Source organism: Gallinula chloropus (assembly GCF_964237585.1).
Source record: "Gallinula chloropus genome assembly, chromosome: 6".
In the NCBI taxonomy this organism is placed as follows: domain Eukaryota; kingdom Metazoa; phylum Chordata; class Aves; order Gruiformes; family Rallidae; genus Gallinula; species Gallinula chloropus.
Window position 1 is genome coordinate 25,375,341 of NC_140091.1, and position 16,871 is coordinate 25,392,211.

The 16,871-nt window shown below is 39.4% G+C and overlaps 1 protein-coding gene across 2 annotated transcripts in view; it reads right to left on the reverse strand.

Annotated features, from left to right (window-relative positions):
* The window catches only part of KIFAP3 (kinesin associated protein 3), a gene marked incomplete at its 5' end in the record, with an annotated part of 70,512 nt that overhangs the window by 22,560 nt on the left and 31,081 nt on the right, over positions 1 to 16,871 (reverse strand). For both annotated transcript variants that reach the window (XM_084265813.1, XM_084265814.1), the window contains 7 exons: positions 743 to 932; positions 9,890 to 9,975; positions 11,415 to 11,513; positions 11,977 to 12,102; positions 12,319 to 12,484; positions 13,447 to 13,559; positions 14,970 to 15,078. In XM_084265813.1, the coding sequence (XP_084121939.1) occupies positions 743 to 932; positions 9,890 to 9,975; positions 11,415 to 11,513; positions 11,977 to 12,102; positions 12,319 to 12,484; positions 13,447 to 13,559; positions 14,970 to 15,078 (889 nt within the window). The remainder of the gene's footprint in view (positions 1 to 742; positions 933 to 9,889; positions 9,976 to 11,414; positions 11,514 to 11,976; positions 12,103 to 12,318; positions 12,485 to 13,446; positions 13,560 to 14,969; positions 15,079 to 16,871) is intronic.

Sequence of the window (16,871 nt, forward strand, 5' to 3'; positions counted from 1 at the left end):
GCGTTAAGCAAAATTATAAGGAATGTCTTTTTCCTTCAGAAAATGCATCAGGATTAAATGAACACCACTCTTCTTAAGAATAATTTTGTTTTTTTTTTTAGCCAACTTCCTCAAATTGTTGAGTAACAAAAGTTAGGAACTAAAAAAGTATTTACAGAAGAGATTCACGTGCTTCCCTAGATATATGACAGCAAAAATCAGACAAACAGATTAGCTGAAAGTCACAGAATGAATGGCTCTAAGGAACCCAGAAGTTTGATGTGGCCCAACTGAAGTCTTTACCAAGATCTGCAAAAAAAATTCCATCACAGAGCTAACACACAAGGCAGAACAAAATTCAGTATCAAATCCCACAGCTATGAATTTAAGAGGGATAAGAAAATGTTTGTAATTGTAAAGTGAACAAATAACAGACACAAGAAAGAGATGTGAAGGACAAAGGTGGGCCACCTTTATTCAAATCCGCTGCCATGGTCTGTTAGCTCTCTGAGACAGGTCTACTCATCTTTGAGAAGATCCATACCACTTCTTAGGATTATAGGCATACAATACTCCATCCATCATTAACATCCTAACAAGGACAAGCCCATCCCTGACTAGCACACATCAGTGTTGCTCCAGTGACACAAAAGGGGAATTGTCCCACTGGTTTGAGTCTGGGGATTCTCTCTACAGCCCCAGCTCCTGTTCCAAACACAGAGGTAGCAATCCCAGCCCTGAATACTAACACATCCCCCCTTACCTGCATTGTAGTAGAGGTCAGGTCTCTCCAGAATATCCCCTTCGTGGATGTAGGGCTCGATAGGATCGTCACCATACAGATACTGTTCACTGTCATCCATCTGCCGGCTCTCCACCATCTCCAGCCACTGAGAGTTGTGCCATCGAAATTTCTCACTCTGGATTTTTTTAGCCCATTCCTCATCATATTCCTGTTAAAAGTCACCACACAGTATTTTAGGAAGAGGTATAGACAAAGCTGTTTGGTTTAACAGGAAATGGTGGATTAATTTAATGCCAGTGAAAGACCCAAGTTTCAGGGCTCAGTGACTTCTATCTGCTATTCAGTTTACAGAGTACTTTGAGCAAATAAGGGAATGATTTTGCAATCACTAAACATCATTCTGGTTTTGTACATGCAGCAGTACAATCTTCCCTTCATGGTTTGTAACTTTACACCATCCAGAAAAAAAAAATAAATAACAACCCTGCTTTGAGCAGGGAAGTTCCATCAAAACAGTCTCCTCACTTGGTTTATCAAGCAGAGCTATGCATTGTCAATTTTCAGGGGGATTTCTGTATTTAATTACTAACACCAACCAAATACCCTGTATGTCCTCATAAGGTATCCATTCATTAGCACAAGTAGTTACTAGCAAATGCAACAAAAAGGTTGTGATAAAATGAATAAACCTTTATTTTGTTTCACAAGCTCAAATAGAACAGGATACAATTTTCAACAACTTCTCAATTTTTGTAAGGGATTATGTTTAATATTGAATACCCAGCAAAAATTGGTATATATTTGTGATAAAGAGGCTATTGGAATACAAGATACAAAACTCAAATCTGGTAGAACTCCTCCATAAAGCTGAGTAAGGTAGGGTATAGGTTCCAGCCATAATGGAAACAAAACACAGGCATGAAATTTCAATCTGGATTACAGCCTAATTGCACCCAAGTGACAGGACATTTGATATAAAAGAGCATCAGAAGGAAGCGATAGAGACTGGTCTGTTTAGAAGACCCTTCTGGACAGCTGATTGCTCTGCCTGTAGGCTATGTGGGCTGTTGATTACCACAGAGGGAACAAGGACCTGTGGCTAATACTCAGTTTCTCAGTGTTACAGGAGAGAGATGGTACAGGTAATGACAGGAAACTCATCAGCACATGAAACCTGCAGGTTTATCCATTGGGAAGGATTCACAAATAAGGCACCATAGTTAGTACTTTTTTTAATCAAAAGACTGTGAACAAGAGTAACAATCATGAGTGTTTTGACTTATGGGAAGAAATATCCTGGGGAAATAGGTCCCACTTCACTGTCTTCTAACTGAGCTACAACAGGAGATAAAAATTAAAAGTAATTTTTTAATTCTCACATTGGTTAACATACACTTTAGACTTTCCTCAGATCTAGCTGAAGTAGCTTAAGGGTTTTAAAATGTTTTACTTAGCCCTGAAGAGGATGAAGAGCACTCACCGAGTTAGCTACAATGCCATGGCTGCAAAAATGGTATTTTTTCTCAAACTGTTCCAGCTAGACATGCAAAAGTAGATCTCTCTATAGCCAGAGGTCCAAAAAAATCGCAGTGAAGACACAGTAAGTTGGCTCAGTAGCTCAGGTTAAACTTCTGAAATCCTCATAGACTGAACCTGAGCTTTTAAACTGACTTAATATTCATCCTCGAATCTTGTCTTCACTACTATTAACCTGACACACTATTAACCTCTCCACCCTATGCCTTTTCCACCCTTCTGACTATTTGATAACACAAAAAAACATCTGACCCCATAGTTCTGGCAGAGGCTCCAGTGACACTGCCAACAAGTATCTAGAGCATCCAAGATTTCAGGAGGAATCATGTTGTGTTGTACAACCACAAACCCTTATTCTATGGCAGTGAGCTTTTAAACTTTATTTTACTTGGAGAAATGGCAAATTTGTTTCTCTTGGCTCAAAGCAGTATGCAAACTCCCTTTAGATAGGGCATCCATGCAAGTACAGAGAGATTTGGGGCTCTGATCAGTCAGACCATTTTAATTCCTCCCCACCCTGTTCTTGGCACACAAGTGGTCTTTTTCAAAACCTGGTCTCCTTGCATAACTTCCACACACAGAGCAGGCATCACCTCTGGAATCTATACATATTCTCAGTGCCTAGAGGCCCCAAGCAAGGTTCCAGCTTTGTGTGAGCCATACGGTAATGCAACAACCTTAGGGAAGGAGAAAGAAAAAACCCCAAAAAGCAGCCGATGCTATTTGTACCTATCAGCCTTTTCCCCCAACTTCCACTCTCAATTAAAAGGAAAGGGTAGAAATAACCCAAGAGTTTCCCTAGAAAAAGCAAACTCATCACTCAGATTTGTAAAATGACCTATAAAAAAAAAAATAAAAAGAAAAAAGGCATGACTGTCAATGGTAACATCTGCCCAGCATCTTGGAAACATCTCCTTTGCTACATCTGCTGGACCTAAACTGTGGACTACCTATTCTGTCAGCTCCAGCAGTTCTGAATTACTTGCAAGCTTTAAAAGAAACACTGTGTAACTGCCAGTCTGCAGTCTTAAGAAAATTGCAATCATGATTTCTGGGAATAAAGAAGTGGGGGGAAATAAACAAATTTAACAGACAGCACATCAGAGTAATCCGTGGGAAAGCAGAATCTCTCTTGCATTACCTTGTTTACCTTCAAATGTTCTCAAAAGCAGAAAGGTCAGCAGCTAAGTTACCTAATTCATATTTACTTTGTGTGGACTTTGAAAACATTGTAATCTTCCTAAAGTTACAACCCCAAATGAATCCCCCTCACCTGACATCACTGTTCCATTCCACATCACTGAACATGCTGGATGTGTGTCACACAGAAACATGAACTACTTCTATCAGCTGAAACTTCTCAGATCTTAACTGATTTTCCTTTAAACAACGAAAACAGGGCTAAATTCTACGTGTGCCACCCAATATTAAGAGGCTTAAACTCCCAGGTATTTTACCTCAATCATTCCTCTCCATTTTAGAAAGCTGGATTAGCAACTTCATGGCAAATTAGCAGCTGTAAAGCGAAGCATATCTGCACGGTACTCACAAGTCACCAGTTCTGCGTTCAAGCATTATATTTGTACCTTGCATTTCACTATCAATGTGCAACAAGAACAAAGAGGTGACTGCACCAGAACCAGATCAACCATCTGTTCTGTCAAGAGTTTCATTATGGCAGGAATCCTAGAGAAGGATGATTTGCAATTATCTAGAACGATTTATGTAACCTCGGCACAAAAAAGTTCATTTAAGTACTGCAAGCTCAGGGATATGTCTGTAGATTTTCCACAGAAATGTGCAGAAACACCACTGGGTAAATGATTAATGGAATAACATCAGAATGGAAGAAAAGCTGTAAATGCAGGACCACAGCCAAAAGGCACAAGGAAACCAAATTAAAGAAGTTTAGAGCAAAACAATTCCCTAAACACAGCAAGTCTTGCAGTAATTATATTTTGAGCTATTAAAAACCTTTTTTTGTGTGTGTGTTTTTTGTTTTGGTTGGGCTTTGGGTTTGTTTTTTAAACACATGAAACACACTTTCTTTGCTAAGGAATTCCTGCAAAACTGAAACCAGAAAGCTAACCACCATGGAGATACAAACATAGCTTTGTGCCCTCCAGTCCTTTTAAATGTCAGGCTACTAGAATACCGGCGGGTGGGGGAAGAGAGAAGATAGACAGAATGTGGCTATTCTCCAATGCCTTGCCCTTCTCCTCCTCCCTCCCCACTTCCCTCCCCCCCCCAACATTCACACTGAAAAACATAAAAGGAAGAATCCTGAAGGTTGATTTTATTCTCTTTGGAGTTCCCTGACATCACTGTTTTTAACATTCGGTTTCCATAAATCCAGAAGTGTCATAGAAGATGTATGGTTCAACTCTGCGAGGAATGTGCCATCCTTTTTGAAGTTCCACTTCCAACTTTGTTTACTACTGAACCATTGAAATATTATGAAGCGTTAACTGGCCTATTATCAGAGCGTGTCTGTTCCCTATCAGGGGTCCCCTTTGTCACTGGCTTCCGTCACACCTTGTATCTGATTAACACACTATAGGATAACACAGAGCTACACAGATCTGCTTTGTGTTCTCTCACAGCTGATGAAAAACAGATTTTCCTTTTCGCTTTAATGTGGTTGCCCTTTAATTGGGTCTGTAATAGGGTTCATTTGATGTGATTCCTCATACTAAACCAAAACTGCTATACACTAAGTAGAACGCTCATTATGTTCAAGGCTGTACTTGGTGATATGTTACATTCTTCATCATTATTTAACCACCCCCAAAACACACAGTTTGCATCAAAGCTTAAAATTAACCATTTATTAAGGAAGAAGAGATTTATCTTGTCTACCTACCCAAAAGTTGTGCATGTCATTTGAACTGTGTGCCTCTATAAACCAAAGAGAGAAACAGATGGTATGGATCACCTTCTGCAGGTGTCTATGACACCTACCTTAGGGTAAAAGCACTACTGGAGGGCACTTCATTCACCAGCCAAAAAAATCCTTCTACCACTTACACCTGTGCAACCAACCCAGCATCACTTCTTCACACTCCAGTTCAGCACTACATATATTCTGATGGGAAGCTAATAGAAACCTGTGGTATCAAACTTATGGCAAGGCAGAGACTAAGGTAAACATTCATGCCACCTAAACTGAAGTGTCTTTATAGAACACACATCATCCACAGGGTTCCTACATTGTCAACAGCTGAAGAGAGTATTCCCCCCCCCCCCCTTTGGACAAATGCAAGGTGTGTCATTGATACTTTGATGACAGCTTGCCAGAGATCGCTGGTTTGGCTCATCTTCCTGGTTTTACAACTCCAAAGAGCAAGCACCAACACTAGAAGGAAATCTGTCCAAGTTTTATGTGAAGACAAAACCAATTAGGATGTGCCATCCCTGTCTAATGCTGCCTGCAGTGTGGTTGTCCATCTAGTCTAGGTAGAACCTTTCCAGCTGGGTGTGTGCTCTTTTGCCACAAAAAGCTGCCAGCAGCACAAGCAGACTGGTTGCAAATTTAACAATGCAGAATTTGATCAGCAAAACCACGAGTCAGCAGCCCCACACTCCAGCTGCTCTTCTGCCCACCTCTCTGTATTCAAGATTGTTACAGCATAACAGGGGAACAAGAGACACCACAGAAAGGGGAAGTCTTGACAAGTGAAGGGAGAACCTTTTTACCTGGAGTGAGTACAGCACTCTTTATGGAAGAGGACACCAAGCTGGAGTCAAAGGTTATCTATTTTCAGAGCACACTGCCTATTCAAATAAAGCCCACACCAAATCCCTGTGGTCTGCTCTTCTTGATTCTAAGAGAGCTGGCCAACATCTTGCACAGCTGGCCCCAAATCCCAGAGCACTGAGCACTCACAGCACATTCCTGCTTCTTACGTGAAATTCCAGCATTCCCAATGTGGAGGATTTGTGTCAGGGCACTTAGCTAACCTGGAAAGATGCAAGCTGTTCATCAGCATAGCCTTCCATGTGAGACAAACGTGACTGAGCATTCTTTACGATTACTTAGGGCAAAGAATGAGAGCTGGAAAAAAGCCTTAGGCATGAGGTGCTTCCTAAATAACATGGACAACACTGTAGCTATCTAGAATATGTTTTACTTCTGTGGGAAGCATAATGATCCATCTTGATTTTAAGAGAGACAAGATGGTACAGCTAAAAAGACTGTATAGGAAAATGTGGGGAAGCAAGGGAAGAAGCAGCCTTGGACTACACAGTCCAAGGATCTGGTTATAGTTAATTAAATATCATTTCAATAAATGAGGAAAATCATTTAACTGCAATATAACTAAGCTAGGAGAAGAAAAAGAATGAGAAACCCAAGAGATTAACAACCCTTTCAGCTCTTGATAATATTGTCCGAGGTGAACAGAGCACAACTATCTCTAATAAGCTGACATTTCTTTCCACAAGCTTTGAGCTGCAGGTGTCCAGGCTTCCGAGGTGGAGCAAATGGAAATGTCATTTGCTTGAGTCTCCTACACCAGCTGTTGATTCCAGCTTTTCTGCTGAGCTACAAAACCTGTCCCACTTTTAGGTGTACCGGTACACTAAGCTGGCTGCTTGGTGTCAAGATTGGGCACATGAAGCATTCCTAAATTATCTATGCAGACTTTCTTTTTGACAAAAGGCCGATCTTGCATCTACCAGTGCAAAGCTGAGACTCCCCAGCACACACTGCTAAAGCAGCACATCTGTTTCAGTTCATCAATGGCAGAGTCCAGCCAAGCTATATTAAACAAATCATCACTAGTGTAACATTTCCATAATTTCTGTGACAATTACTTTACTACAGAAAGCATATCTCCCCTAAGGCTTATAAGGCATCTGACTTTCTTCAGTGTTATTTCAATCACACTGTATACAGCCTACTGATGAGTGAAAGAAGCATTTGTCTCCCTGAGAAAAAAAAATTACTTTCAAATCTCGATTTGCCAACGTTTAGTTTCTGATTTCCATCATAGGAACTAATCCTGTCAGCATGTATGGAACAACAAGACTGAAAATCTAAGATTTTTTCCTTGTGGATTTAGCAGACATAAGAAGTTTTACCAATCTTAAGAGATTTTTGTCTGCTCAGACACATCAGAAGACCCTTGTTGTGTAAAACTGCCACACACCCAACACCTTGTCGTCCACAGGCTGCTTTACCACAGCTCTGAGCTGAATGGCAAAACACCTTTCAAGACCTGAGGTTCTGATAACTTCTCTTTCACATTTTCTCCCATCACCATCTAGAATGCGTCACCTTTGTGCCCAAGATTTTTTGATACTGGGAGACAAAGTGCAACCAGCTTATAACCATGCCAAGAAAGGAATCTATTAGTGGTTTCTTCCAGAAAAGAGAGCATATTGTTCCCCACAGGAGCATAGTATTAGCTATGGTTTATGCAATTTATAACCCAACAGCTAGACAATAAAATTAAAAAGACCTTTTCAGAAACGACCTCTAACTTACCAGTGAACACCGTTCACTTGTCTACAATCAAAGAAAAAAATCATTTACCAAACTACTCTCTGTGCACTTCACATCTCCCCTACCTCCAATAAGAGCAGTACCACATCATTTCCTCCCTTTATTCTTCCTCAAGGCCCTGGAAGTCCTGTCTTCTGGCAAGTTGAAAAGCCTTCCCCATCCATCATCACAGCGCTCCTAACAATCTTTATGCTAGTTGTGAGTACCTCTTCTTAGGAAGGAAAGAGCCAAGTACATATTATTTGGATGTTAATAGTGAATATGAAGCTATGTCTTCATGGCATGATTCTTCTAGCTTCTACAAACACTGCTTCATAATATTACTAAGATAATTTTTCAGTAACTAGCTACTATTATGCATCACTTCACTACTATGATGTAAAGATTTCCCACATGCACAAATCAATGCCTGAGATGCCTGGAAATTTCACTGGCCCTGACATTAAACAAGTGTCAGGAGCACTGAGATTGTACAGCCTCACCCAGAAGATAAAAATCTTCCTACTGTTTCTACTGGAGATCTCCCTGGAAATAACTGATCTCAGTAAGCTGAACATAATGATCATCATAAGCACAATAAGTGCAAATTCATCTTAGCTGACATCTTGCCTGTAATTAACGTCCACGGCAACTCTACCACGAACTAATGCAGCACGATTTTCATTCCATACCTCCATGGCGTGAAACCAGAACCAGATAAAAGTATTCCAACATGGAAAAAGTTATTTTACTTTTTTTAAGGTGGATATTAATCAGAATACATTACTAATGAGTATAGCAGACAAAACAGACCATAGCATTGTGCAGCGTTAGGTGTTACACTATATGAAACCTTGCAGAAAACAAGCTGTAACATATGTAATCCAACTACAGAAGAAACTAATGGGACAATAGGAAAAACATTAAAGTAGTCAGACACTACTCTTGACACGTAGTTAGCTTCTCTTTGGCTCTAAGATTGAACTGCATAATAGCTACTGTACCCCCAAAAGGCCATACAGTCTGTACAATCCTAAAACATTACAGAACGCAGAAAATTCTTTTTATCAATAGAATTCAATTAAACAGACCAGGAGGAATTAAAAGTGAAACACGACTTCAAGTACAATCAACACTGTAGAAGATACCTGTGCTTCTAGGGTCAAGGATCGCCAACAGATTTTACATGCTATATGAGCCGATTAAGAAATTGCACTTCATAATTTAGTATTCTTTCTTTTATCCACTTGCACCATTTAACACAAAAGAACTGTCCCAAAAGTTTGTGATCAATGGATAGTTGAAAAGCCTCAGTCATGTAGCTCAAGGAAACACATCCAAGAGGTGAAGACAATATTCATAGAATTTTAGGGGTTGGAAGGGACCTCGAGAGATCATCAGGTCCAACCCCCTGCCAATGCAGCTCCCCAGCTCATATTGCACAGAGAGGCATCCAGACAGGTCTGGAATATCTCCAGAGAAGGAGACTCCACCACCTCCCTGGGCAGCCTGTCCCAGGGCTCTGTCACCCTATCTGTGTAAAAGTTCTTCCACATGTTGGTGCGGAACTTCCTGTGCTCCAACTTGCAGCCGTTGCCCCTTGTCCTGTCTCCACAGAGCACTGAAAAGGGGCTGGCCAATTCCCCCTGCATCCCATACTTAAGATATTTATAAACATTAATTAGGTCCCCCCTTAGTCTTCTCTTCTCAAGACTGAACAGTCCCAGCTCACTCAGCCTTTCCTCATAGGGGAGAAGTTCAATTCAGAAGTTCAATATTATACTGACTCTTCCTGAGCAGAAACCAACCAGATTCAGAAACTGCCTGCCACATTTTTATTTGGAAAGAAATCTTAGCATCAGGTAATGTAGAAAAGCTAAATAAAACCTGCTGGGTAACAAACGTCAAAACTGTTCAAAACCCAAGCAAAACCTTTTGTAGTGCTATGAATGTATACCTTGAAGTTTGGTACACAGCCTAGAAAAATGACTGTCATACACATTGATCTTTTACCTATGTGATTGGAATGTCACACATGAAAACCATTCTCAACTTGCAAGTTATTGCTTAGTTATTTTAGAATTGTCTCTTGTAAAGAGGTTCTTCAAGGACAGAGGATTAAAAAAAAAAAACCCCAGACCTACCGCAATAATATCCAGAGTGTTGTCACAAACTTTGCGAATCTCAGCATTTTTATCATGCATCAGGTCTATAAGATATGCTGGAGCCTCTAGAAAAAACCTGTTAAGGATGAAAGTTTTTTCTTTTTCATAGCCCTGGGTTCTTCCAATTACAAATCATTAAGAACTGTTGTCAGGAATTTTCCATCACACATCATATTCAGCAGCCCAACCACTTTTTTTTTTCCTAAGATACCCAAATATTCTTCAAAATTGCTGAAGAAAAATTACATGCCCCTTACAAAGAAAATATATTCTGACCCACACAGGAAATGCATGCACCTACTGTGTTAGTCCTAAAGGCATAGATTCTGTGGAATGATTTCATCTTTTCCAACTGTTACTGTTGTAATCTTTAGGGAGTTTGCTTGTTTCACATGAAGGCTTCCAATGTATTTGGCTCAAAAATATCGAGGATAATCCATCATGCAATGATGGCATTAATACTAGCCTTGTTACATTTGAACAAGTAGTGTTGTTTAAATGTTGGTGCTTTATCATTATAGATGTAAAAATGTAATTTATTTCTTTGTTTTTAAAGCTAGCTGCCTAGGAGTCCAAATGAGACAACAAAACCCTCAAATGATTTCTCAGATATTCCTCAGAGCTTAAAGGAAAAGGACATTAAGTAGCAGTCCTTACACTGCTAGCAAAGCAATCACCTATCTGCTATCCCTACAAGGGCTCCATTCAACCTTTCCTTTAGATTTCAATACAATTTAACATTCAGTCAAGGCCCACAGAGACAGCTAGAGCCTCTTCCCACACTTGGGATGAGCTTTGTTGAGCTCATCTGAATGAGCTCAACATCAGATTGAAGGAGTGAGTTGTAAAGACTGCATAAATTAAAAGCAGCACACAAAAAAATTGAACAGAATGTTAACATGAGGAAACTAAAGAACAGATTCAGTCAGGTGGAAAAAGGAGAAAGAAAAGAAGCCAGGAACAGAAATCAAAGACTCCACAGTGAGAAGATGATGGGACACTTAATGCCAGACACAAAATTCCAACAGGTGGATGAAAAATACAGAGCAGGCATTATTTATGCTATCTAGACTTACATAAGAAAGAATTATCTTAAAGTATTTTACTGCATATAATTTCAGACTATGCAACATGTATGGATAATGATGCAGCACACGTTTGTCTACACTCTATGTAAGTTTTGCTATGGATGATTTTTGACTATGATTTGCAAAACAAATTCAGAGATGTAATTCAGACAGGACAGGATCTAATGGGTCATCTCATCCAGTGCTCCCACTCCTATCCCACTCACTGCTTCCAAGCAAACCAACTTTTAATCTTTATTATTAATCTTGCAGACCCTCCACATTAGGCTGCTTGGGTTTTTTTCCTTCAGCTGAAACAACCCATTTACAAAGAAACCTCTGGGATCAGGAGGTTTATGCAAGAGAAATATAGGCCAAACATCAGTGATGGCAAATTAAGTGCTCTAATGCTAGCAGTTTAATAGTTAAAAAGATACGGGTTTCCTTGATAATGACATCTCTGGTGGCTTGGTGGAAGACCATCTGATAAAATACATAGGTGATCTGGCAGACAAACTCATCATCTTCCTGCTGAGCTGCAAGGGAAAAAAAAAACCAACACAAACCCACAATTTCAGATCTTTCAACGAGAAGCTTTTGATGCTTAGAGAAAGCTCAGTCCTTACATGCCAGCTAGACAGTTCAGTGTTATGTGTGGGATTTCATTTCCTGACAAGAAAAAAACCCCCAAAACAACCAAAACAAATCAATCAATCAAACAAACAAACAAACAAATCGGTGTTTTCTGCTTGACTGCAGCAGGGAAGACCACAGGTTGCAGCAAGAGCTGTGGAGATGCAGGGAAAAAATTAAAATCAAGCCTATTAGACCACTAGTCAGTATCTAACAATAACAGAGTAATTGCTCCTCCTTTCATATACAAAATATCTACCCCTCCCTTGCAAGAGAAACTGAATGGTGGTGTCAGTTACAGCCCAACTATGTCACCTATGTCACCTCTCTGAAAAACAAGACCTGAAGTCAAATACAGCAATATACCATTTAGAAGCTCAATGAGTGCAGGAATGATTCCAGATTTAGCCAGCAGAGCAGCGCAAGAGTCATCCATAGAAACTGTTCCAATCATTATCACAACTTCTAAAACAAGGTCATCTTCTGCAGAACCTGGTTAAGTCAGAAGAGAGAAAGTATTACCTCTTAAAAAAATTCTTACTCTTGTGGCAGTTGCATATTTATCCATAGATCTGATTCTGTTCTTCAGCGTTACACTCCTCCAAACATTCAGAAATTATGAAGATAAACAGGCCTTAATCTGAAAGTTAACTCTAAGCATTCTTCAAGAGACTCTACTTTGAAAGACTAAGCAAACTTTGTACAGACCTGGTTTTAGTTTATCCTTGAGGTACGGAACCAGTTTGTACTCTTTCAGCACCAGTTCCCAGTCTAGGTCTGGTAAGGTCAGATTTGCCAGTGTTCCCAGGCATTCAATGACAAACTCTTCCTCTTCGTCATTTGATATTTGAGCTGCTAAGTCACCAACATAATCCTAAAGAAAATACAGCAACAAGTATCAGGGGGAAGTAATCCAGGGTTCTGAGGACCTCTGAACCTGGCAAAATCCAAATTTGTTCTCAAAAGAATGATATGGAGACTTTGCTCCTGAAAAGAGGGCTTAAGGCGGTTTTAATTTCAGTCAAAGAATTATCCAAGAAAACATTTTAGCCTTCATCGCCTTCCTTACACTTCCAAGAGATTTAGCTCATTTGTTCAGATGTTCCAAAAGTAGCGTTTGAGAAATTTGTTAGCAAATAAGGGAAAGAAGGTATCAAACTGTGTTAGTGACAGAAATGGACTCCTCTTCCTAAAGCTTTTTAAAAATAACATTTTCCCGGGACATGAATGAGTCCATGAATGACGGATTCTACTTACTAATTCCCTACTGCCTTAACACAACTGGATATTCAATGCTCATTTTAAAAATACATTTACCATTTCCACAATTAGAATGTTGTGTTTCCCCCTTTTCTTTTGAAAGGGTGGCTGTACATGGCTAATTGAATAGGAAGTATTCAATATGTGAAAATGCCCACTTTGACAAAAGACTTGGCACAGTTAAAAAAAAAGCCCCACATAAAAAAAAAAGACACCAAAACCCACACAAACTCCCACTTTTGTCCTCTAACTGTGGGATCAGACATTTAGTGCAACTGTTAACTGTTACGATGTGCACCTCAGCAGTTGGGGTTTTGTTTGTTTACTTGGTTTTGCGTGTTTGTTTTGGAACAGGGACTTACTGGATACAGCTTAAGATCTGTTTTCCCTCTAGTGAGGGATCAAAACCCTGATCTACCAACTGAGATAGCCTTATAACACAAAACATCCATCAACCCATGACAGCCAAGAGAACTTAACCTGGACACCCTGTAAAGACAAAATGCAGCAGCTCTCCAAAGCCCCTCTTTTCTAGTAGGGAATCAGAGATCACATTAGGCAATAGATAGTACTTACAATAAACAGGCTTTTAGTTGGTCCATCATGTTGTGAAATATTCCTGATCATCTTCATTAACAATGGGTCCTTAAATTTCAAAGCCCGCTTCATTAGCATCTTCAAACCATTTCCTGAAAAGGAAAAAACACACTTAGGAAATTCTCCAAATAAAAATGAGGAAATACTGACTGATCAAAAATCACCACCAGACAAAGAAAAATAACCAGCTCTAACTTTCAAAAGTTTAAACGGAAAAACAAATCTAGACAAGAACTTCTTCCAAATTTAGGTCAAAAAACTCTTTTCTGTACAAATTCTATAGCTTATCAAAAACAACTACTGCGACCATATATACTGGTGGGACCCTTGAAAAGGTCAGAGAAATAACTAAATGCATCAGGTGTGCTTAGTTATTTCTTCAGACCAAGAAAGGTTATAGATCCAAACCATTATCCCATCACCAAGTGCACTTCATGAAGATGCAGCACAGCTGTTGGTACTGGTGCAGAGACTTCTCTCCCCACTCCATGGAACGAATACATTGTCCTGGGTTTAGAATAACTTTTTTTACCATGTAATGATCTATGTGAGTGGTAACACACCTAACAGACACACAAGATTGTACAGGGTAAGTCCCACTGTTACTATTATGCATCCAAAAGTTCAGCTTGCCTATCTAAGGAGTGCTACAATATATTGTCTGTTTTAAAGTCTAGCAATTTATTGTAGCAGTTTCTACTGAAAATTTTGAACACTAATGAAAAATCGAGCTACTTAAATAACAATGTTCCCCTTCAAACTGCTAGTATGACCACCTAAAGCAATCTACTGAATGAAACGCAGAACTTCCATGGTTTAACACCAGCCAGCAGCTAAAACAGCCACACGGCTGTTTGCTGATTCCCTGCCCTCTTCATTCCCCCACTGGGATGGGGAAGAGACTCAAGAAAAAAAATCCTCAACAAACAAACCTCACAGGTTTTGATAAAGACAGTTTAATAGGACAGAAAAGAAAGATGATTACACCAGTAATGGAATATACAAAAGTAGTAATGAACAGCACAATTTCTCACCACCCAGTCAGATCCCAAGCTGTCCCAACTCCCAGCCAACCCCAGGTATATATGAAGCATGACAGCCAGTGGTATGGAATATCCTTTTGGGCAGTTTGGGTCAGCTGTCCTGACCATGTCCCCTCACAGCTTCTTGGGTGTCCTCCTGCCTTCTTATTGGCAGGGCAGCATGAAAAGCTGAAAAGTCCTTCACTGCTGGGCAACAACTACAAACATCCGTGTGTTACCAATACTACTCTCCTCCTGAATCCAAAGCACAGCACTGGAACAGCTGCTAGGAAGAAAATTAACTCTATTCCAGCCAAAACCAGCTACTCACAACCATTATCCAAACAGGTGCATTTCATTTAAAATTATATATATGCATTTATAGATAACTCCTACATAATTAATATATAAGTATATATAAAGTGACAGACGTAGAGCAGTGCCATCTCCCAGAGAACAGCAAAATCTCAGTACACTCACCTTCGCAGATAAGTTGCACATTTCTTTTGTTAGCAGCAAGGTTAATACAGAAAGAAATAAGTTCCAGGTCAACTCTCTCATCGGGGCATTCGAAAAGCATCTTCATTAACTGCCAAGAAACACAAGAACACTTAAGTCATTAGTCCTCCCAAAGCTTTAGAAGAACAATGTTATGATGGTGACTACAGTAGCTTTTTAAAAATAAAATAATATTTAGCATTTCTACAGGACTGGTAAAGTTATAAAGGTCGAGGGCATATGATGTATAGCTACATTATTTGGGGATAACAATGCTTATGAAGTGCCAGAAACGGCAGTTGCTCATCACTTCAACTTGGGTACGTTCGACTTCATTGCTATCACTGAATTTTTTACTTTTACTGGTTTAAGTTGTGAATGGATAAATTTGTTTTGAAAGTTTAGGTAGTCAACATAGGAAAGCAGTTTGGTCGTTTAATAAAACTATTACTCTAAAGCAGATGTTTAATGGTTACTGCTACTGCTACTATTTTGCTTTTAAATTACTCAATTGATAGGCAAATTAGCTGTATCTGCAGCAATATGCCTTACCCTTGTGTCTGGACACCCGCATACACCAAAGGTTCCTCAGTAGAAATCCTATTATTTTGGAAATAGGACAGAACAACCTGGGCCAACACAAATAAACTCTCTCATATAATCCTGTTCCAACTGTTTAGCAAGTGTCAGTGAACTCCCAGATGATTCCTTAGGCAAATAACCTATGGATTACCATCACTTTATACTCGTGGCCACTGTATCGCCCCTTACATCACAGGTTACCTAGTGTCATTTCACACAATATAAGCTTTTTTTGAAACGCCAGATTGACTGTAAAAACGTGACTTAAATACATCCATGTCATTTTCCTCTGTTTCCAGAGGAAATCCCACAGCTTCCTCATTGATGGGCTGCAGGACATCAACCTCTTCACGTCTAAAACCTGCTTAGTTCATAAAACACACCAAGATTATAATGCAAAACAGCATGATGACAAGACTGAGATTACTGGAAGTAGAAACAACTGAACTGAAAGATAAGCAGGACATAAGGTACAATAAAAAAAAAAAAGATGTAGCTCAGTGTGTCAAAAAGGGGTGGGGGCAGAAGAAAGCACCAAGTTATCACCAAGTATTTGCGTGCTTGCCCCCTGCTGGAAACAGGGTTTGGGATGCATTAAAAATTAGATAGCAGAGAACAGCCCATTGTGGGGAGAGGAACAACAGGACTGCAGGAATTTCTCTACTAAGTATTTTACTACAGCAACTATGTGTTTATCTATTATCAGAAAGCAGGCTGTTATCCCAACTAGAACATAATTATTTTGCAATTCATTTTATTTGGGTCTAATACAGTTATTCATCTGTTTCTGGGACTTTCATGTACTGATTTAAAAGCTATCACAGATTTCTTCCTCCCTTTCTTAAAAAGGTGGAATCAGATTTCCCTAGGTTGTTTTAGGAACTTATAAAATCCCTAGTTTATTAAATCCGTAAGCCTGACAGTCACAGAAGAGTGAATTAGCCAGAGAAGAAAGTTGCCACTTAACAAGTGGAACGTGAGCATTCAAAAATCACCCCCTGCAACTCTTCTGTTCCAAAACCTCTAAAACCAGATTTTTAAAACCCTTCAAATTATTTGAAGGGAAGCATTCTCATTACTTACATAATACAAAATCTGTGGAAATTAGATGTTTAACAAGATGGGATTACACTGTTAATTACTGAACTACTTCTCTATAAAAAGAAAAAAAATATATCCAGTTTCAATTAAAGCTGTTCAAATTTTAAAATAACAGTTTCATACGAGCTCCATGTTTCCCATTATGTCTTCATTTAATTTGATTGCTTCTTGTGCCACTTCAAAAGGAAGAGTAATTGCTGC